This window comes from Sciurus carolinensis, chromosome 4 (assembly GCF_902686445.1).
Source record: "Sciurus carolinensis chromosome 4, mSciCar1.2, whole genome shotgun sequence".
NCBI lineage: Eukaryota > Metazoa > Chordata > Mammalia > Rodentia > Sciuridae > Sciurus > Sciurus carolinensis.
Window position 1 is genome coordinate 66,907,520 of NC_062216.1, and position 21,813 is coordinate 66,929,332.

At 37.4% G+C, this 21,813-nt stretch overlaps 1 protein-coding gene across 3 annotated transcripts in view; it reads right to left on the bottom strand.

Moving 5' to 3' along the window:
- Positions 1 to 2,312: 2,312 nt before the first annotated feature.
- Dcp1b (decapping mRNA 1B) overlaps positions 2,313 to 21,813 on the bottom strand; it is a 50,203-nt gene continuing 30,702 nt past the window's right edge. For 2 of the 3 annotated variants that reach the window (XM_047548293.1, XM_047548296.1), the window contains 6 exons: positions 20,105 to 20,171; positions 17,658 to 17,793; positions 10,259 to 10,387; positions 7,708 to 8,577; positions 5,313 to 5,561; positions 2,313 to 2,534 (listed from right to left, as the gene is read on the bottom strand). In XM_047548293.1, coding sequence (XP_047404249.1) covers positions 2,454 to 2,534; positions 5,313 to 5,561; positions 7,708 to 8,577; positions 10,259 to 10,387; positions 17,658 to 17,793; positions 20,105 to 20,171 — 1,532 coding nt within the window. In that variant the 3' untranslated portion in view covers positions 2,313 to 2,453. The remainder of the gene's footprint in view (positions 2,535 to 5,312; positions 5,562 to 7,707; positions 8,578 to 10,258; positions 10,388 to 17,657; positions 17,794 to 20,104; positions 20,172 to 21,813) is intronic. The other variant, XM_047548294.1, reaches the window with a different exon arrangement.

The following is a 21,813-nucleotide window of genomic DNA, read 5'->3' on the forward strand; positions in this document are numbered from 1 at the left end:
TGTGACTCCAAGGCTCAGTGCTCTGTCTTCTACTCCAGGCAGCTTGATTTCTGTCACTACAGGGTTATCACTGCACTGGACAATGCTACTTTTACTGACAAGTATCTCAGGGCTCCACCTGAAATTCAGTTAGATTAAAAGTGCTGCTTGGAAGCCAGAGACACCTAGGAGTGGCATCCATGATGGTCTCTGAATTTGGGAAGAGGAAAAGTTAATTTAGATATGAAATCTAACTTTGGGTGCCTCAGATAACCCTTTTGATCTATTTCTTGAACTCTCTAGAGAAAGCTCTTTGTACAAAGACACTCTCATCTGCTTTGCAGTATAGAAGAAATAAGCACTCAATCCTTAACTGCCCTTTAAAAGGGTGACAGTCTTTGGTCTAGATGAATTGGGGCTGTCACTTTTAAAGTGATTCATTCCAGTCAAGGATGGAGAACGTATTATTTTTCAAAACAGACCACTGTGGTGTTGACCTAAAAAGGCCCAAGTGAAGCCTGCATGTGTCTGAGCACACTGGGCTTGGGCTCATTCCTCTCTCACATCAGCACATGGGCGCTGTTTCATATGAGATGCTGCAACTGCTATTTCTTTGTATATTATTCAGTGCTGAAGTAAAAGAAATATTTCATGAAATTATCCATTTACCACTGCAAATATATTAGAAAGATTGAGATTGAAATTAACCTCTCCCTACAATCCCCGACAGTCATTACAATCAAAGAGAATTAAAAATTTTTATTACTTTTATTTTTATTTCATTTACTTATTTTTGTGGTGTTGGGGATGGAACCCAGAACATCATGCATGGTAAGCAGGCACTCTACCATTGAGCTACATCCTCAGTCCTTAAAGAAATTATTTTTAAAGATTGGCCAGCAAGTAAGCATATCATTGATTTTGTTCCAATTTTAGTGGATATGTCGCCAAAGCAACACTCTTAGCATTGATTTGGGGATAACCGATTCATGTATGCCTCTTTCCTTGCCCCAGTCTCACATGAGAATATGAGATATAGATGCAATTAATTATTTCAAGTATTTTAAGAGAGCTTCACATGGATTTATCACTATATCAGATGTTATAGGAAATATCAAAAAACAAAGACGCCATCTCTCCCTCATATTGGAAGGTAACACAGTAGACTCCTCAAAGCACAGGGCAGAACAAGGGTTTAGTAAAAGTCAACTCCTTCTCCGCCCACCTTTTCTCCTTAGAAGAAAAGTCCTCCCATGCAGAAGAGGGGGGAGGTGTTGTTCTAATAGACATTTTTGCCTAACATTTGTCTGAACAAAGCTCTAAAGCCTCAAGTTCAAGTCTGTATCAGAACCCATGAGGAAACCTATTTTCTTCCTAGGCTTCCATTTATGATCTACAAAATGAGAATAAAACCTGTCTGCTGAGCAGTAATCTAAAGATCTTTTATGATCCAAGAATAAAAAGGACTATAGAAATGCAAAACTTTATTTATTACTAATACTCAGCAGGGACTAATTCCCATGTGGACCCTATTGGGCCTGAACAGCTTGGCAAGGGCTCTTCTGCCTCCTTCCAAGATTAAGCTCCTTCCTCGTCTCTGTGAAAACAGAAATCAATCTGCTGCAGAGCTTGAAGAATCCTTATCGTTATGCCCTTGTACATCCACCACCTATTCTTCAAGGCTAAGAAAAGGCTTTGCGATCTCCCATGACCTCTCCCTCAGCACATATTGCTAAAAATGATAGAATGTTCCTTTGGAAGCACAGGCAGGCATATCTTGCTGCTTGGGCCCAAAAGAAACAATAGGAGCTGGGATAAATGAAGTGATGCTGGGAATCTGGGCCATTTGTTGTATCCTAGAACAACCATCCTCTAGAAACTAGCTATAAATACCTTCAGAAATAATTTCCCTTTAAAGGTCTGGGTAACACATGCTAACTGGATTTCTGCAAATGACAGGTTGACTTTGGTAAAAGAAAACAATCATTACTTCCAAAGGCTCATGAACAGTTTTGTAGGTTAACTTGTGGGGGTTTACTGCCACCTGGTGGTCCGCAGGTGCCGCAGCAAACAGAGTTCAGCACCAGGAAATGGCGCTCTGAATAGCCAGACCTGTTAACAAAGAAACAGCCCAGAGAATAGCCCTTCCCAGGGAGGGAGAGCCAGATTCTTAAAAAGGTCCCATAAATGTAAGAAAAAAAAGGCGTGGCATTTTCTGTGTGACCTGGGCGAAGACTTTTTCTACCCATTCATTTCTTAATACCAGGTGTACTGAAGAATGCGATTCTTAAAAAAAAAAAAAAAAAAAAAAAAAAAACCAAAACACACTTAACTATACAAAAACGTTTTACTTCATATTACACACACTTTTTTAAAAAAGGCAGAAACATTTTAGTTTACACCACTTCACACAAAAGAACCTTGTGCTGGAGTTCTAGAAGGACCTTGGAAATCAATTTTAAAATGATTTGCTTTCACATAGTCTTTTTCATGGCTGCTTGTGTCATGCTGAAGAGATAGGCTTCATAGATTATATTTAAGAAGTTGTCATCATTCTGAAAAACAAAATCAAAAGGCACAAGGGAATGTAATTTGGGTGGCAGAAACTAAGACTTCCTATCTTGGAACAGAACTAGCATCAGATACTAAGATGTTCACTTCTGCTGTTCACAGGGTTTAACTATGTGAGGTTGATAAAAGGAGCTGAGGGCAAGATAGGGATAGAGCTGCTGGCTTTTAAGTCAGTATCTGAGGTAGTAAGTGCTCATGGGCAACACAGCCACACAGCATCGTGAACAAGGTTTACCATGAAAAGCCTGAGTCAGCTGCATGAAAAGACAGATTTCAGCCAGATTGGTAGCATATGCCTGTAATCTCAGCTACTCAGGAGACTGAGGCAAGAAGATTGCAAGTTCAAGACTAGCCTGGGCAAATTAATGGGATGTCACAAAAAAACTTTTTTTTTTTTTAAAGAACTGGAAGTGTAGTTAGTGGTGCTTGCCTAGCATGTTGAAACTCAGTACCCAGTACCCAGGACCCACCACCACTCCCTACCCCTCTTCCAAAAAAAAAAAAAAAAAAAAAAACAGGTCTGAAAGGAAATGATCTAGGTTAGAAAGTTTTAAAGTTGCATTAGGAGCCTGCTGGTAGTTCTTTTTTTGTTTTGTTTTGTTTTTTTTGTACGGAAATTGAACTCAGGGGTGCTTAGCCACATCCTCAGCCCTTTTTATTTTTTAATTTGAGACAGGGTCTCACTAAGTTGCTTAGGGCATCACTAAATTGCTGAGGCTGGCTTTGAACTTTTGATCCTTCTACCTCAGCCTCCCAAGTCGCTGGGATTAAGGTGTGTGCTATCACACCCAGCTGTTGATAGTTCGTAAAGGTTCTCCAAGTTGCCCACAATATGTATACTGTGTTTGAGGCATTAATTAGCATTTTATCTGCAATATACTTCATTGGTCCCTTACCAAAGCCAGTATAAATCTTCCCATAAGTTGTGGAAAGTTTCTGGCCTTGGCAAGTAGGCAGCAGTTAGACTGATGAGTCTCTGAATTCTTTTGTCTGGCTAATGGGTGAGAAAGAACCACAGGTCTAATTAGTGGCTTCCTTGATTTTTAATTCTAGAGACATCTCCCTCCCACTCAAACCCTTTAAAGCTTTAGCAACTCATACACATTTCACATCTACCCTTTATCCCCTGTTCACACCACATACATAGCACTATTCTCATGAAATGAAAGCAGTAATGTTATTCCTGTTTTTCCTTCAAAACAAAGTTCTATGTATGAGATTGTGTCCTAACACACGAGACTAAAATCAGAATGCCTGAGTGACTTCTAGAAGCGCATTAGGAAGGTGATGCCTAGAACACAGGAAGAAGTGAAATATGTACAAAGAGTAGAAGGAACAGGAACAGAATTTCTAAGTAGTAATGTAGAGTCTTGGGACAATGTGACGTAAATGAAATGGGTCAGAAAAGTACAGATCTTTGAAATTCAAATTTAAATTTATTTTTCTTTATTGTTCACAGTAAAGAAGTTTATTCTCTCTAAATTCTCATGAACTTGTCATGGATAGTTTAATAAGGTGCAAAAATGTTCTTATCCTGATACTTATGAAATTAGCAAGTCTCAATCATTTTTTATTGATCTTATTTAATATCAGTTTGCTATTGGGCTTTTGCGCTCAGATGCTGATTTCTAGCCCCATTGTTTTCTTTTTTTTTTTTTCCATTGTTTTCATTCTCTCTAAAATGTGTTTTTTTTTTTTAAATGCTTTTCACTAATAGAGACTCTTGTCTCTTTAAGTAGAATGAGGCAACTACAATGTCCTAGTCTGCTCTTTAAAAGTCATCTTGTGCTTAAACAAAGTACCACAAACATTTTTCTTAAAGACTACTCAAGAAAAAGATACCTAAATACATGAAATATGTTAATTGAGATGTCTGAAGACTGCCTGGATAAAAGTATCCATCCCCTTTTCCAAGAGCTATCCTTTATATTTGGGTGCATTTTGCTAGGTGGGGTGCTAAATGCTCTTCCAGAAGTTGGTCTCTTACAACACTCCTGTTATTAGCATGCCCATGCATAACACAGGGCATGGAGCACTTGGAGACAGATCACGGTGGAATCCCAGTTCTGCTTATTTACTGTCTATGTGACCTCAGGCCAGTTATGTCTGTAAAATGGGACAAATAATAGGGTTTTGTATAAAGACTGAATGAGTCTGTATATGTAAAGCACTTAAAACAGTGCCCAGCACAATGCTCTATATGAGTTTCAGCTATTATACTTGGTCATTGTTATTTCATAGAGACAAGTGAGACAATCATACCACCTGTCCTAATTAGTAGGTCTCAAAGCCATTTATAAAATGTGCCTGAAGCAGTCACAGTCAGTACTCGCTTCCCTATCTATTCCCTACATGTTCAATAGTCTACTGGACTCATGATTGTGACTTCTGAGATGGGCCTTACGTTGTTTTCCACAGCAAGCTCTCTGAGCACCCTGCAGTGCCCAGGTCCCCTCAGTGATGGTTTATTCACCAGTGACCACTTCCTTCTTTTCTGACAGGTGAAAGCTTGGAGGACTTAGTCAATCCTTCAAGTCACAAATCCCTTGAGGGGTAAAGATATCCAGTGTCACAATTAGTATTATCAATATTGTCTAGCTGGCTGAGTTCAGAAGCTGGTGGGGTGCAGGCTGAGTTGTTACATGCTCTCTTCTTATTCTTGGGAGTACTAAGTAGGCATCCACTTATGTCTTATGGCCACAACCAGCAGGTATGTCCACAGGTTGGGTAAGGAAGGAAGAGAGATGACAGGGCCCTCTTACCTGAACTAGGTACAGCAGGGCTTCTTGGAGCTGCAGCCTGGTGAGAGGGCTGCTGGCTACCACAGAGGGCTCTGGGTTCTGCAGGGGCAGGAGGAGGCTGGTGGGTGCAGCAGGTGATTCTTGGCCTCCCAGGAGCAAGAGTCCATTATCCCTCTCCCTTGGTGGAGTGCAGGAGGCTTGAGTGAACACCATGGGGGACATGAGCAGAGAAGGAGCCACTGTAGTAGGAGTGCGCTGAGGTGAGATGACCTGCTCACAGCAAAGACATACACAGAGGCAGGATTAAGGAGCAGCCCACTGAAATGCAAGATGTAGAAGTGGAGAGGCTTTTCGCTTACAATGGTGGGTACAGGTGAATTTCAGTATTAATTGTTCAAAGCTCCACCAGGTGGGAAAAGCTTAAGAAACAACTGATGTCTGCTCAATTCTTCATGTGTTTTCCTTTGTCATTACTAAGCAGCTCTGGAACAATCACTCTGCCAGCTGTTGTGTTTCCATTGCATATGAAGCTTGACCTCTGGGTAATATTTTATTTTGGGGGCTTCTTATTATTATTGATAACATGCATTTAGGAATGCTGGTATTACTCAGGGATGCTGTCCACTACCCCAAACTAAAGGACCAAGCACCCATGCGAGTTGCTGCATGTATTTATTTGAGGCATATACATTTCCCAGTCCAGGTTCTCCAACAAGGAGAGGGACTGCTCCCTCTGAGAGCACTTCTTCTACCTCTTCTGTTGCCTCATTTGTCACAAGGAGGGACTGTGATTTGTGGCGTTCACCCCTCTAGGTCCCCTCCCGATAGGACCTGCCTGTTTGCAGAGCATTTTCTGTTTCTCCAGGCTGATGTGCTGGCGGCATTGCTGGTGACCTGTCTGTGTGGGTAAGTCTGTCTAACTCACTTGGCTATAGACCTAAAACCAAGTTCCAAGTTCCCCAATGGCTTTTCCAGTTATGCAAGTGACATTCTGATCCCTGTCTGACTAACTCCTACAGCTATTATGTGTTTCTAACTCAGGTAAGAAAAAGGAATGTTATTTCTCAGCTTCCGAATACCCCAAAGAGCTCATGAGAAGGGGTAGAGAAGCCAGCAATATAGAAATTGCTGTAATTTTATAATAACTCCCTTGGCATCTTTTTAGCAGAAACTGGTCTAGAGGAAGATGGGCTGTTTGTTTCTTTTAACTTGTCCCTATTTGATATTTTGAGGAGAGGTGCTGAGAGCTGATGCTCCCCAGGGAAGGAGTCACACATTAGGAAGAGCACAGCGTGGGCTGCCAGAATGTACACTTTCCTTACTTGGCTCTTGACATTTGTGAGTACTGAAGAGAGAATTATATATGCAGAAATCTAAATCAGACTATTAATCCCACTTTTCTAATTCTAGGCTATCAAAGAGAAAAAAAACAGACATTTTAAAAAAGGGGGACGATATCACACTGAAATGAGGGTGAGGGTGAGTTATAAACATCTGGACAGAGTTATGGCACATGCCCAACATCTTTGCTTTCAAAAAAGCAAAAGATTTCTGAGGAACTGTTTTCAGTTACGTTACACAACATGTCAAAAAGACCAGTGGTAATATGTGTAATAAGTAGGGGGAATTTTTTGATTTTTAAATCAGTATATTTTCAGTGAATTTATGGCCATCCAAAGAGAAAATGATCCCAAACCAGATCTCCAGATATCACCATAGGCAGATGATCAACAGCTTGTGGTTTTTCTCACTGTTTCCAGTTAAATTACAATATTCTCCTCTCTCTGGCAATTAAAATATGGAGGGCAGAGGTAGGTGGCACACTTAACCCTCGCCTAATGGGCATTTAGCTCTACCAATAATCTAGAGGTCATAAAATAGGCTGTTACTTTTATTAGGTGTTTTCTGCTTACTTCAAGAAACTACATGACTGTGGGCTTTGTAGGGGTAGGGAGTTTGTTTTCTCTATCATTGTATAGCACAATGCCTAACATATAGGAAGTGCTCAAAATCATTGACTGAATCAATGAACAAGCAATAACTAACTGTGGAGAGAAAAACAACAAGTCAGATGTTTGATATTTCAGAATTATTTTAAACCAGGTAATTGTAAGTTTCCATAGTTAATGATGGGTTATTTTCCATGTCTGTGCTGGTCTTTAGGCCTTATAGTTTTATGAAGATTTAACTCTACAAATAATCCATTTTTAAAATACTTGGGTGGAGGGAGCTCCCACACTGCTAAGCAAAGGAAAGTTTCTTCTTCTAGGCAGAGAGGAGAGTCTATGACAAGATGCACAGGGGTGGCTTTAAACAGAAATATGTGTGATACCTGGCTCCTATGGCACTGAAACAGATTATAAATTCCACTGCATCATAGTAACACCACATTTTTGGGGGGCTGGTAGATACTGACCTGCAAAAGAGGAGCCTGCTTCTCTGTGCTGGATGTCTTGTTGATCCAGGACTCCAAGGGTTTCCCTGTCCTAGAGCTCTGGGTCACCACAGGGAACTTGGCTGCCAAGGCTGGACGGTGAGAGGTCTGTAGCTGCTGCTCCTGCTGTACAACCTGGAGCTTTCTCAATAACTCCTGAGGGGAGATCACCCCAGGGCTGCTCGTCTGACTGCCAGAGACTGGGAGTCTTTGTCTTGGCAGTGTGGACTGTCCCTTTCCGTGGGCCTGTTGTCCTGGCATCTGAGGCGGAAGGGAGCCATTGAAATACACCAGTTGTGGCTGGGCTAGACCCTTGCCTGGAGTCACGGGAGTGGCAGCAGAGAAGGTTCTGCTGCTGTTGGGGGCAACTGGGCTTGCAGGTGCTGGTGTACTAATGTTGTACTTGTTTGCTGCCCCTGGGGCACTCTGGAGCTTCTCTAACAGGTTCTGGGTTCTGGAAGCACTGTGTCCAGCATGCAAAGTCCTGATGTTATGGGGAGACCCTGGCTGGAGAGGCCCAGGAACAATTTCCCCAGCAGAATGGGAGCTTCCATTTCCACAGGGCCTCTGTTCAGGCAACTCTGACAGTGGTTGCAGGTCTGTGCTCCTGACCATGAGTTTTTGAATGGCTGGACAGAGCTGTTTCTCCATGAGAGGTGACTGCCTTCTGGGCTCCTCATAGGACAGAGAGCGTACAACTCCCTGCCTAATTGGAAACTTTTCTTGCTGCTGCTGCTGCTGCTGTTGCTGCTGGACAGTATGGGGGAGCTCTATAGTTTCCTGGTAGGTAGCTTTGTCTTGCTTCCCAAACAGAGCTGTCAAGGATAAGTGTTGGGGTTCAGGTTCTAAAGTCTGGAAAAAATACAGATATCTGAAAATGGGTTCACATACAATTATGGAAGGGGGGTTATGAAACATAACTTACCTAACTGATAATTCATCCTATTTACAAAGGATCAATCAGAGAATGAAAAAATTATAAACATGAAAAATTTGAGACTTACTTTTTAATGTCAAATACTTTCATAGCATTTTCCCCTCCTGCTCCTAAAATAGTCAATATATTTTCATGTGTGCTAATTGATAAAGTAGGCATGTGATCCTTGAGGGGCCTGGGGTTCATAGATTAGAGACAACTATGGTACAAAATTACATATACTAACAGATAAACAATCTTTACAACAGGAAGTCCACCCTAGCCTGCAGAGTACAAGAGGTATTGAGAATACACAGGAATATGAGGAGTTCAGGGTTCCTGATAGCTTTTCATGGAATTATAGAAATCTAGGGCTGGAAAGAAACATAAGTCATTTAATATAACTTGATCTTTTCAACTTTATAAAAAAGGTTATCAGATATGTACACTCTGTTTTGGCCAGCCAGCTAGAGAGCTCTTCTCCTCCTCTTTGGATCGACTCTACCTCTTTCAGTCACCTTCTGCAATGTTGCACTAAGAAAACGTAAACTCCATTCTAAAGTCAATATTCCATATTCTGGTTTCTCTATTAAAATATAATAAAATTTTCCATGGGAAGCAATAAAAAGAAAGCTAAAAAAAATGAGAAAGGATTTCTTGTTTTGAAAAATCCAAATAAGACTTTCATTAGCTAGTCTTCATCTTTGGTTCCATGTTCATTTTCAGAATTGGTTTAAATTAATTCCTTGAAAAAAGCCCTAATCAGGAATAACCATGACAAAATGACAGACACATTATATTTGCAATCAATAATGGGAACTTCAGATTAGTGAGTTTTGTTATTGCTATCTTATTCTGAAATATACATATATGTATGTATATATATAATATATAAACATACACTGACAAAAAAGCTGCTATACTTTTATGTTTTAAATTGCAAATACAGTGACAGTCATCAGGTTCACAGGGATTTTTATTTTTAAAAAAGTTTATGGTGTATTGTAATTATATATAATGTTGGGATTCATTATGCCATATTCATATATATACATATACAACTTTATTGTCTCCCTCCTTTTTCATTTCCTTCATTTTCCCTCCCTTCCTCTTTCTACAGGGGATTTTTAAACTACTCCTTTAGACTGTGAGCTCCCTGAGAATAGATAGCCCATTCTATATACATGGTGCCTACCTAGCCGTGTACTGGGCATAAAGAAAGTGCTCAGAAATGTTAAATTCAGTTTTGTGGCCTTGGTGGTTGTTCTTTCAGTGGTCTTGGAAACCACCTACCCCCGAAAGAAATAGAACCAGTGGGAAATGTTTCTGTTACCTTGGACAATGTTATTGGTCATCTGATGGTGGCTTTTAAAACGTATCTTCTAAGGAGTTCAAGTCCACAAGACATAAGCACAGAAGGTGGTAAATACCCAAAGTAAAAACTTTAACCCTTGGTCTAGGAAAAATGAATCATTAATAATAAAAAAAAAATCTCTAATTTGAAATCTTTCTTAGATTGACCTTAAGCATTCTTCAATAGCACCAGGCCCTCTGCTGATACACTCTGGGTAAAAGTTCTGTAGGAATTCTACAGAGAGGCTGAGTATAAAAACTCACCTGGTTGGGCTGAGGTATGCGCTGCTGCTGGTTGTCACTGGGTTTTACTGGGATTGGTTTGATGAGATTGGGGTTGTCATAGATAGCAGATGAACTAGTTATCTGTTTTGGCTCAGAACAGGTTTTACACTGAAATGGAAAAAACAAACACCTTCTGCTTCTTATCTAATTGGTAGGTGATTACTTGTTTTTTTTCTTCTGGATAGTTTCATGAACAAGGGATAATTCCTTAAATTTCTGTGGTTTGAGTATATTTGGGTATAAATCAAATTTAAATTTGATTTTTCTTAGTTCTACAAATCAATGCCCTAAAATATTGCCAACCCCACCAGCCTGAAGGGTCTAGAGTTCTCAAACACTTGGATAATTGAAACAGTATCTATTGCTTAAGTAATAAGTCTTAAAAGATGTAGTCTAATGCTTTTCAATGATAATTACAGAAACAATTCCTTAAATAACATATCTGGACTAGAGTACAGGTTTGTCCCTTCATTTGTGACAGAGTTACTGAATATATTGCATCAAAGCAACTAAACCTTTTTGGTCTACAAACTCAGAAATAAGAGCTGAGTCAAATCACTGATTTAAAAATTACTAATGTCATCTTTATTTAATAAATGACTTCTTGCATAAACATAATAATTCAAATCTGAGTGTTCTGAGCCACTCACTACAAATTAGAATTTCATAGAGAAAGAGACAAGAGACAAGCCTCATCATTTCAAATGCTGACTCATTAACATCCATTAATCTAACCAACCATGCAATTGCTAACACAGTGGGATTCATAACAAAAGAACAGCAATGATGTTGGTGTCTATTTTGTTAAAACATCAAATAAAACACTATAAAACACCACCTTCTGTACTACAGATTCTCTATAGCATCACTAGTTTCAACTATACAGTCCAGGCCTCAGGCTACAAAACATTTCACACTGTACCTGACATAGAATGAGCTATAAACACAATCTTGTCCCTCAGGAGCCCAAGCTTCCCAATGCTTTTTTCCAGTTATTGGGGTATACTTTTATTTTCAAGGATATAGAGGCATGAGATCTATTACCACGGTGTATACTTAACATTTGTAGGGTTAACCATACAACAATCTATTTTCTTTCAAGAATTCTGTCAATCATTTGGGTGTGTGGTACTAATATTAAGTGGGATGTAAAATCACTTTATGAGTCATAAAGTGTTATTTCTCATTCTTAGGTGAATGATGGTGATGATGGTATGGCTGTATGGATAGCTGACCTGAGTGTCCTACGACATGGATAACCAAGATAAGGCAAGACGAGAATATACTGAGATATAGTCACTTACAAGATTTTAGTATGAAGTGCCTTTCACTTCTGCTATTTAAAATAAAGTAGGTATTTACTTTCACCTGATAACCCTTTCTATACCTCTTCATTTTCTATGCACTAAATTTCAAATAAAGAAAACACATTTTCCCCACCTTCCCCATGCTGATATCTAGATGGGCCAAGAGGTGGTTTTGCCTCTCCTTATACTTGCAGGTAGCTTTTTCCACTTATACTGTGTCTCTAGAAGCTATTTTCTGTGTCACTACAACTGTCTACCTCTCTGAGAGGCCCTGCTTTGTAAAACTTGGTTTTAATCAAATTTCTCAGAATTAAACATCATTCACCTCAATGCTTTGTAGCTAATTTTCCAGTTTAATTTTCTATGCTCCTTTCAATCCAAATAACTTTAAAATACTTGAGAAAAAGCATATCTTTTGAAAACAAATGTAATGGATTCTTCATGGAGAACCTGAAGCATTTCTTTAAAACCAAAAAAACTATGTCACATAATCCCATTTTATCAAGCACACATACACAAATATATGTGTCTATGCCAAGAGAAATGTCTGAAAGAAAATAAACTGAAAGTGTCAAAAGTAGACAATTGGGGGTTATGGACTATAGGTACTTTTTCTTTTATTAATTAAAGATTTAAAAATTGATACATAACAATTGTGCATATCTGTGCGATACAATGTGATGCTTTGATATGCTACATATTGTTTAATGATCAAATCAGGTTAATTAATGTATCTATCCTTCATAGATTTACCACTTCCTTGTGGCAAGAACATACAAAAACCTCTCTTCTAGCTATTTTGAGATGTCCATTATTGTTAACTATAGTCACCAGACTGTGTCACAGGACACTAGAACTGATTTCTCTTAACTGTAACACTGAACCCATTGACTAATCTCTCCCCATCCTCAACCTCCCTCCCAACCTCAGTCTCTGGTAACCACTATTCTATTTTCTGAGGTTAACGTTTTTAGATTCCAAATGAGTGAGATCATGTAGTATTTGTCTTTCTACGTCTGACTTGTTTCACTTAACGTAATCTCTTTCAGATCCATCCAAAAAAGGATGTCATCTATATTTATGGCTGAATAGTATTCTATTATGTATATGTACCTTTTCTTATTTTTACACTTTTTAGAATTTCCTCGTTGAACATCAAAAGACAATTTCTTAAATAAATCACCACTATATGTAAAAAAGAAGCATTCTTGTCTTAAGTCAACAAACACAGTCCACTACTGAATATTCAGAACCTCGCTATGCAGCCTACACATCATTGCTGGCCCTGGTTCTTTTTCTTACTGAACTTTATAATGGTTATTTTACTGCACACTTGGATTTCAACTACAAGTTAAATGAGGAGATAAAGGGAGATGGTGCACAAATTAATACTATACTTTAAAGCATATTCACAGAAAGTTGTTCCTAAAGAGAGAAAGCATAAAATACTAGCAAAAATTAAATTTTTATATTATTTTATTAGCTTCCTATAAAAAGTTGTGTTACTAGGCCTTACTTCACCAATATCATATATTTACATATAGCTCAAAACTTTTCCTCTTTTACTTCTTGGGATTTTCATGAAGTGAAGAATTTTAGAGGGACTTAAGTTTAAAACTTAAAACTTCAAAACTACTAGAAAAAAATATATGGAAACAGCTTTATGACATTGGTCTGGACAATTATTTTTTTTGGCTGTGACCCCAAAGGACAGGCAATAAAACTGAAAATAGGCAACTAGTATTGCATCAAATTGAAAAGTTTCTGTATAGCAATGAAACAACAGAGTAAAGAGATAACTTGTGGAACGGGAGAAAATATTCTGCAAACTCTACATGTGCTAAGGGCTTAATATCCAAAATACATTAGGAACTCAAACAACTCAAAAGTAAGAAAACATAACCTGATTTTAAAAATGGGCAAAGGACCTGAGGAAACATTTTTCAAAAGAAGATATACAAATGGCCAACAAGCATATTTAAAAAGTGCTCAGATTGGGGTGTAGCTCTGTGGTAAAACCTTGCCCGGCATGTGTGGAAATACAAATGAAAACCACAATATCACCTCACTCCAGTTAGAATGGCTACTATCCAAAAGACAGAACATGCCAGACAAGGCGTCCCCTGCCTGTAATCCCAGTGGCTTGAAAGGCTGAGGCAGGAGGAGGAGAGTTCAAAGTCAGCCTCAGCAATGGCGAGTTGCTAAGCAGTTCAGTGAGACCCTGTCTCTAAATAAAATATAAAATAGGGCTGGGGATGTGGCTCAGTGGTTGAGTGCCCCTGAGTTCAATACCTGGAATCCTCCAACCCCACAAAAAGACAAAACATAACAAGTGTTGGTAAAGATGTGGAGAAAAGGGAACCCTTACATTGTTGGTAGGAATGTAAATTAGTACAACCATTATGAAAAACAATATGGAGGTTCCTCAAAAAGTCAAAAATAGAACTACCATAAAATCCAGCTATCCAACTTATGGGTATATATCCAGAGAATATGAAATCAAAATGTCAAAGAAATATCACACTCCCAAGTTCATCACAGCATTATTCACAATAGGAAATATATGGAATCAACCTAAGTGTCCATTAACAGACAATCAGATAAAGAAAATGTGGTATATATTCATAATGGGATATTAAGAAGGAAATCCTGTCATTTGTGAAAACATGGATGAACCCTGAGGGCTTACATCAAGTGAAATCAACCAGGCACAGAGAGACAAAGGTCACATGATCTCACTTTTATGTGGAATTTAAAAAAATAGAACTCATAGAAGCAGAGAGTAGAATGGTGACTATCAGAGGCTGAGGGTGGGGAGATTGGGGAGATGTTGCCTAAAGGATATAAAATTAGAAAGGAAGATATAAACTCAAGAGATCGAGAATGTATCATGGTGACTATAATTAATAACTATACACTGTATACTTGAAAGTTGCTAAGAAAGTAGATTTTAAGTGTTCTTACCACATACAAAAAAATATTACATGTGGGGTAGTGCATGTGTTGATTAAGTTTGATTTAGTCATTCCATAATGTATACATGTACAAAATCTTGAGACACACCGTAATATATGTAATTTTATTTTTCAGTTAAAAATTTAAAATAATAAAAACTAATTTTAAAAATAAAACTGACCAAAAAAGAATTCTAGAATTGAAAAGGATCTCAGAAATCTTAGTTTAATACTTATCTAGAAAAATGAAATTCTTTTATAACATCCCTAATAGATAATCTTTCGATCTCTTTTTAGACACTTCCAGTAATGGAGACTCATTTCCCCACAAGAGTTCTGAGGAAAATCTTTGTTTTCTTTCTCTCTTACCCTCTTTCCCTTTCCCACCTTTCATTACACCTCAGAACCACTTTACTCACAATCTGATTTTCCGAAACATCTGTGTGTGGGAAAGGGGACAGCACAGATAGAAGAAGGGTTTACAGGGACAGTCAACAGAGGACACATACCTCCATTTGAGTAGGTCAGATTAAATTATGGAGAAAGAACAATTGAAATGGGCCTTGGAAGGCTGATCATATGTGGCTGGGTGAAGAAAGGGAGGGGACAGCATGAGAAAAGGCAAGAAGGCATTTTTAGGAAGTGAAATTGCTATTCTGTTTGGCAGGAGTTTCAAATATTTGTAGAAGATAGTGGGGTTAAGAATAACCTGAGGCCATGTTTTTGGAGGCCTAAAGAGCCCAAGGGTTCATACGCCAGGCAATGAAATACCAAGCATTTAAACCAGGAAAGTACACGATTGTGCAGGTGCTTCCAGAAAGTTACATTATATCATATGGCTGTTAATGGAGTAAGGAATAATTTCTTCTACTATTTATCTCACAGTTAGAGAAAATGATATAATATGTATTTGATTTTTATAGAAAAACAGTCTATGCTGTCTAATTAAACATCTTCATTTCATGTCAACACTATAACAACAAAACTATGGGGATATAAAGATGAATATAACACTATTTTGATCTCAACGAATTTATAGTGTTGTGGGAGAAGCTGACTTAAATGTAATAAGTGAGGAAGAACAAAATAAGTTTAAATAGAAGCAGACTGTGTGTGGGAGAGGGGACAACACGGATAGAAGAAAGGTTTACAGGGACAGTAATTTGACTGAAGAAATCTGGAAAATTCCATGTAAAGAGTGACCTGGAAGGATATGTGGATTCTGAAAGGCAAACAAAATGAGGGAGGAAATAGTCCAAACCATGGGTATAGTATAAAGTGATGGGCTAAATTAAATCTCCAAAACCATGCATGTTTCACAAGATACTTCAGTGTGACTTTAATATCACAGAACTGCAATTTGAAATTTCTCCAAAGACCCCCGATACCTTTTAGGGTCAAATAATACTTAGAAAGAACAATCTGGATGATAGAAGTGCTTATTGCTACGGGGTTGTCACTTATTTCTAAATCTTTTCAGGGAACTCTGTATTTTTTGTTTCTATAGTTAAGAAACAAAATGTGAAAACTAATATTGATATTTCCACTTAATATTTAACATTATACAATTTTATTTGATTTCCTTTTTTTTTATTCTTCCACTGAGGATTTGGGTCCAGACACATTAATATAATTTCTTATTTATTATATTCATAACAGTTGAGAAATTATAATACTAATATTCCTACTAACAATAAAACCACTTACATTCATAATTTCTTTGTAATTCTTTTACCCTTAAAATATAACCCACTAAGACTGTTTGGTTCAAACACTTTATTTTGAAGTCATTCTTCTTTTTTCTAAATAATTATGTCACAATATGATATTCAGTTACATATACTTATTTTAGCTAGTTTCCAATTCTAAGATTTTTATTTTCTTTCTTCTTAACTTTATTTTTTGCCCATTTTTCTACAGAGTGTTAATCTTTTACTTCTCAATTTTTGGAAACTCTTTATAAAATAGGGAAATTAGCCCACTTCCTATATTTTAGGTGCAAATTTTTTTTCTCAGTTGTTTTCATAACTTTTCACTTTGTTTCTTTTTTTAAACTTTGAAAAAATACCCACTGTTTATTTTTATGTAGTTGAAATTAACTGCTTTTAAGGCATAGTTTGTAAGATTTCTCTTTTCCTAGATTGCAAAGAAATCCTTGTAAGTTATCTTTTGTTATATGAATTTCTAATACACTTGGAATGTACCCTGGTATATGGTATGAAGTACAGATTCAATTTTGTACTATTCCAATTTATACCAGCTGCCTAAAAACGTTTTATTTAAAAATCTATTCAAATAGCTGAAATAATTACCTTTATCATATCCTAAATTTCACAGAGGCTTGGATCTAATTCTGGACCTTTTCATCTATTCCATTGGTTCATCTGACTGTTTATATATCAATGACATCAATTTGCACTGTTTTAAAAGTTTAGAATTCAATTTTTAACATCACACTTTAATATCAGGTAGAGATTGTTCTGCCCTTGCCTCTCACCCCTACCCCTTTGTGTCCCTTCGCCCCTATGCATGCTAATATTATTGTTTTTTGCTAGGGATTTCCCAACTGTTATTCATTGTACATTTCTTTACATGAACCTTACAGTCAACTTGTTTAGCTCTAGGAAAAGAAGAAGAAGAAGAAGAAAAGAAACCAGTGGTATTTGTTTAGGGATCATTTCAAATTTATGAATTTAAGGAGAACTGAGAGCATTATGTTGAATCTTCTCATCTGAAAACAGGGCATATAATTACATCTGTTCAAGTCTATTTTTATGCCTTCCAAGAATTATTAAGTTTTCCTCTATGGGTTTTGCCCATTTTTTTTGTGTGTGTGTGAATTTTATTACAAAGGATTTTATGCAGTTTGTCACTACTATTAATGGCATCTTCTTTCCTAGTACATCTTCTAACTGTATACTGTTTGTTTATATGAAGACTATTGATTTCTCAGGCTACCTTTTAATTTGTTTACAAGCAGTTTCCTTTAGCCTACTAAAAGCAAATAAACATTTTGTTTCCATACAATTTTGCTTGGAATAGTAACCAGTCTTTCTCAATGACAATATTCCCACAATGGAATTTAAGTATGTATCACAAGAAAGGGCAAAAGCTCACCTTTGTGTATTCATCTTTGGCTTTGGTAAGCATTCTTAAGATATCTACTTCTTTGCCCTCTCCAGAATTGGGCATCACTGGGGAGATTCCTGCTCCAGCTCCCCGATGGGCTTTCAACTGTTCATATTGAGTTAGGCTAGAAAAAGAGAGGGGAAGAGCCACACAAGAAAAAACAATTCAACACACATGGCTTTAAAAACCATCCCAGTTCTTACCCAAATGTTTTCATTCTGTTACAACCATATTAAAAATACACTTTAGGAATTGAAAGAAGACCTCACCTCAAATGATACCTCAAATGAGAGGAGAGGTCTTGAGTTGATTGACTACATCTATGAATCTCAAGTAGGGGTCAACAAACTATAAGGAGCAGGTCAAAGCCAGTGCTCCACCTGCTTTTGAAAAGAAAATTAGAATCAGCCCTGACTTATTTGTTTATGCATAGGACTGTGGCAGAGTTGAGTAGCTGCAACAGAGATCATATGGCCTGCAAAGCCTAAAATATTCACTATCTGGTCTCTTTCAGAAGTTAGTTTGCCAACTCCTAGTTTAGAGCACTTGAAAGGACTCAGTCATTCACTGCTAAGAAAGCCCTAATTAGAGTTTTCAAGCAGTGAGGGAAATGCATGACAGAGAATTTTTTTCTCCCTTTCTTGTCCCAGAGTGCCTTGAAGCCAAAGCAAGTTTGAGAGTAGCGACTCAAATCTTGAAGTTCCTTGGCAGTACAGACACAGTGCAGAATCCATCCTAATTTTGAAACAGGAGCATTTTAAAAGCCATTTACAGCAATGATATGAAGAGTGCATTTTGCTGCCCTGAAAACAACACAGAGGGAGACCAGATTGCTTCTATGTGTTGCAAGGCAATGTTGAGAAAAATGCCTTTTCCTTTGTGTGCTTTGACTTTCAGTTCAAATTCTTTTATTATTGTTATGAAGTTTACAGTAAAAAGAGATCTGAGAAGTTACTGAAAGATTTAATTCTAACTGGGGCAGGGGTCTCTCTGCACAAGTTGGCTGCTTATTGCTAGTAAATAATCAATTTCCTGACCGAGCTGTTAAGTAATTACTGCAAAATGCTGACAATTTTACCATCGCTTCTTGGCTGAGCTACAGGGTATTTTTTAATCTATATGAAAAATCCTGCTATTATTATCCACTGCACGATTTACAATAACATGAATGTTCTAGGAACTCATTGTTATAGTGTTAAATACCAGTTTGAAAATACTTAATCACCATCTGCAACTTGAGCTAGTTATCTAAAATTAGCTCTTGCAAGCTAGATTTTCAGTAATCAATTTTTTTTTATTTAAAAAAAGTGTTCCCCATTTTTCATTTCCTTGGGGTCAACTTTTAATCATTTTACTGCCTCAGGATTTTAAAATGGAAATTAGTACTTTTGCAGACAAAGCTGCAGCATCATATCCACATGGGCAGCAGCTGTCCTATGTGCTTGACTGAGTCCAGTCCCAGGCTGAGAGTCAGCACTGGTAGGAAACTTATTTCATTCTTACCCATCCTCATAAATATCAGGGAAATAACTGCCTCACAGTAAGCAGCCCTAGTGCTCAAGAACTGATCAAAATGGACCAATCGGAGCAGAGAGCACGCTTACTTGGGCCCTTCTCTCTTTTTCTTTTCCTTTTTTTTTTTTGATACTGGGGATCTAATCCAGGAGTACTTTACCACTGAGCTACATCCCCAGTTCTTTTTTATTTATTTATTTTTTTATTTTGAGGCAGGGTCTCACTAAGTTGCTGAGGGTGTCACTAAGTGGCTGCGGCTGGCTTCAAACTTGCAATCCTCTGTCTCAGCCTCCAAAATTGCTGGGATTACAGGCCTGCATGATCTGTGCCTTCCTTTCAATGCAATCAGGGAAGTCAAGAGTGGGAAGTCAGGCAATAATAATGTAAAAAGTTTCCCACAGATGGAACATGAAGACTATCCTAAGTACTTGGTGTTTGACACTTGAGATAGGAGGATATTCAGAGCTCCTACAAACATGGACACACAGATGATGCAAAGTATTTTAAGGAAGAAAGGAAATGGAAAATGTTAGAGAATCTGGAGCAGCCTTTTAGGACAGCTCTGAATGTTCTTTTTACTGATAGACACATTGATAACTTTTCAAAGAAAAAAAATGCAAATTTACAAACGAAAATATTAAGGAAAACTGCCATCTGGAACAACTCACATTTCATGTATTTCACATAGGCAGAATAAAAAGAGTTGAGTCATTCTCAAATGATAAATCTAATGAAAATGTAGCAAATCATTTCTTATGTCTACTTTTCATTCATTAAGTAGTAATAAATGTTTTCCTGACCACTGTGAAAATGAGTGCTATAAGAGATGTATCCTGTTAAGATTATGGTGTAGTTGCAAACACTTAGAAATACAACAAAAGCATCAGGTCCTGAAAAATGTTTAGCTTCTCAACACTTACTTTTTCATAAGTTCTGCAATTCTTTGGCATTCTTCCTTATCATAAAACCAAATTCCATAAATGGACACTGTAAAAAACACATTGAACAAAGTATGAGCATCCTCAAAACTGAAAAAAGCAAAAAATTTCCTTTCTATATCAAAACACCTAATAATTTATGTATTAAATTAATTTATTCAATTATGAAATGAAGCCAATATTGAAGAGAAGCTTAAAAATCTAGCACTGGGAGGCATCACAATACCTAACTTCAAATTATACTACAGAGCTATAGTAACAAACACTGCATGGTATGGGCATAAAAACAGACACATAGACCAATGGAACAGAATAAAAGACAGAGACAAATCCACATATCCATAGTCATCAGATCCTTGACAAAAGTGCCAAAAACATACATTGGAGAAAAGACAGGCTTTTTAAAAAAATGGCACTGGGAAACTGGTTATCCCTATATAGAAGAATGAAACTACACCCTATCTCTTAACCTGCATAAAAACCAACTCAAAATGGATCAAAGTTAAACAAGAAAATATGCAACTCCTAGAAGAGAACCTAGGGTCAACACCCTAGGACAAAGGCACAGGCAATGACTTTCTCAATAAGATCCCTAAAGTTTAGGAAATAATGCCAAAAGTTAACAAAGGGAATGGCATCAAATTAAAAAGCTTCCGCCAGCAAAGGAAACAATTAGGAATATGAAGAGAGAACCTATAGAATGGGAGAAAAATCTTTGCTAGCTACTCTTCTGACAAAGGATTAATATCTAAGAGCTCAAAAAACTTTACACCAAACAAATAACCCAATTAATAATTGGGCAAATGAACTAAACAGACACTTCTAAAAAGATGAAATGCAAGTGGCCAATAAATATATGAAAAAATGTTTAACATTTTTAGAAATTAGGGAAATGAAAATCAAAACTACACTGAGATTTCATCTCAAATCAGTCAAAATGGCTGTCATCAAGAATACAAGCAATAAGGGTTGGGGTTGTGGCTCAGTGGTAGAGCACTTGCCTAGCAGTACTGAGGCACTGGGTTTGATCCTTAGCACCACATTAAAAAACAAACAAACAAACAAACAAACAAACAAAAACTAAATAAACAAAATAAAGGTTAAAAAAAAAGAATACAAACAATATTAAATGCTGGAGAGGATATGGAGAAAAAGGAACATTTTTGTACTCTTGGTGGACAGTAAATTAGTATAACCACAATGGAAATCAGTATGGAGGTTCCTCAAAAGACGAGGCATGGGACCACCATACAAGGTAGCTGTATCAGTCCTCAGCATTTATCCTAAAGAATTAAAGTCATCATATTATAGTTATATATGCATACCCATGTTTCTAGCATCACAATTCCTAATAGCCAAACTATGGAACCAGCCTAGGTGTCCATCAACAGATGAATGGATAAAGAAAATGTGGTATATGTACACAGTGGAGTTTAATTTAGCCATAAAGAAAAATGGAATTATGTCATTTTCAGGAAAATGAATGGAACTTAATACCATTCTATTAAGCAAAATAAGCCAAACTCAGAAGGTCAAGGTTCGTTATATTTTCTTTCATATGTAGAAGCTAGAGAAGAAAAAGGAAAAGAAAGGTGCAAGGGGTTGGAGGACTCTGATGAAAATCAAAGGGAAATCAGCAGAAGAAAGGGACCAGGGGTGGGAGCAGGGAGGGAAGGGGAAATGCTGGGGAA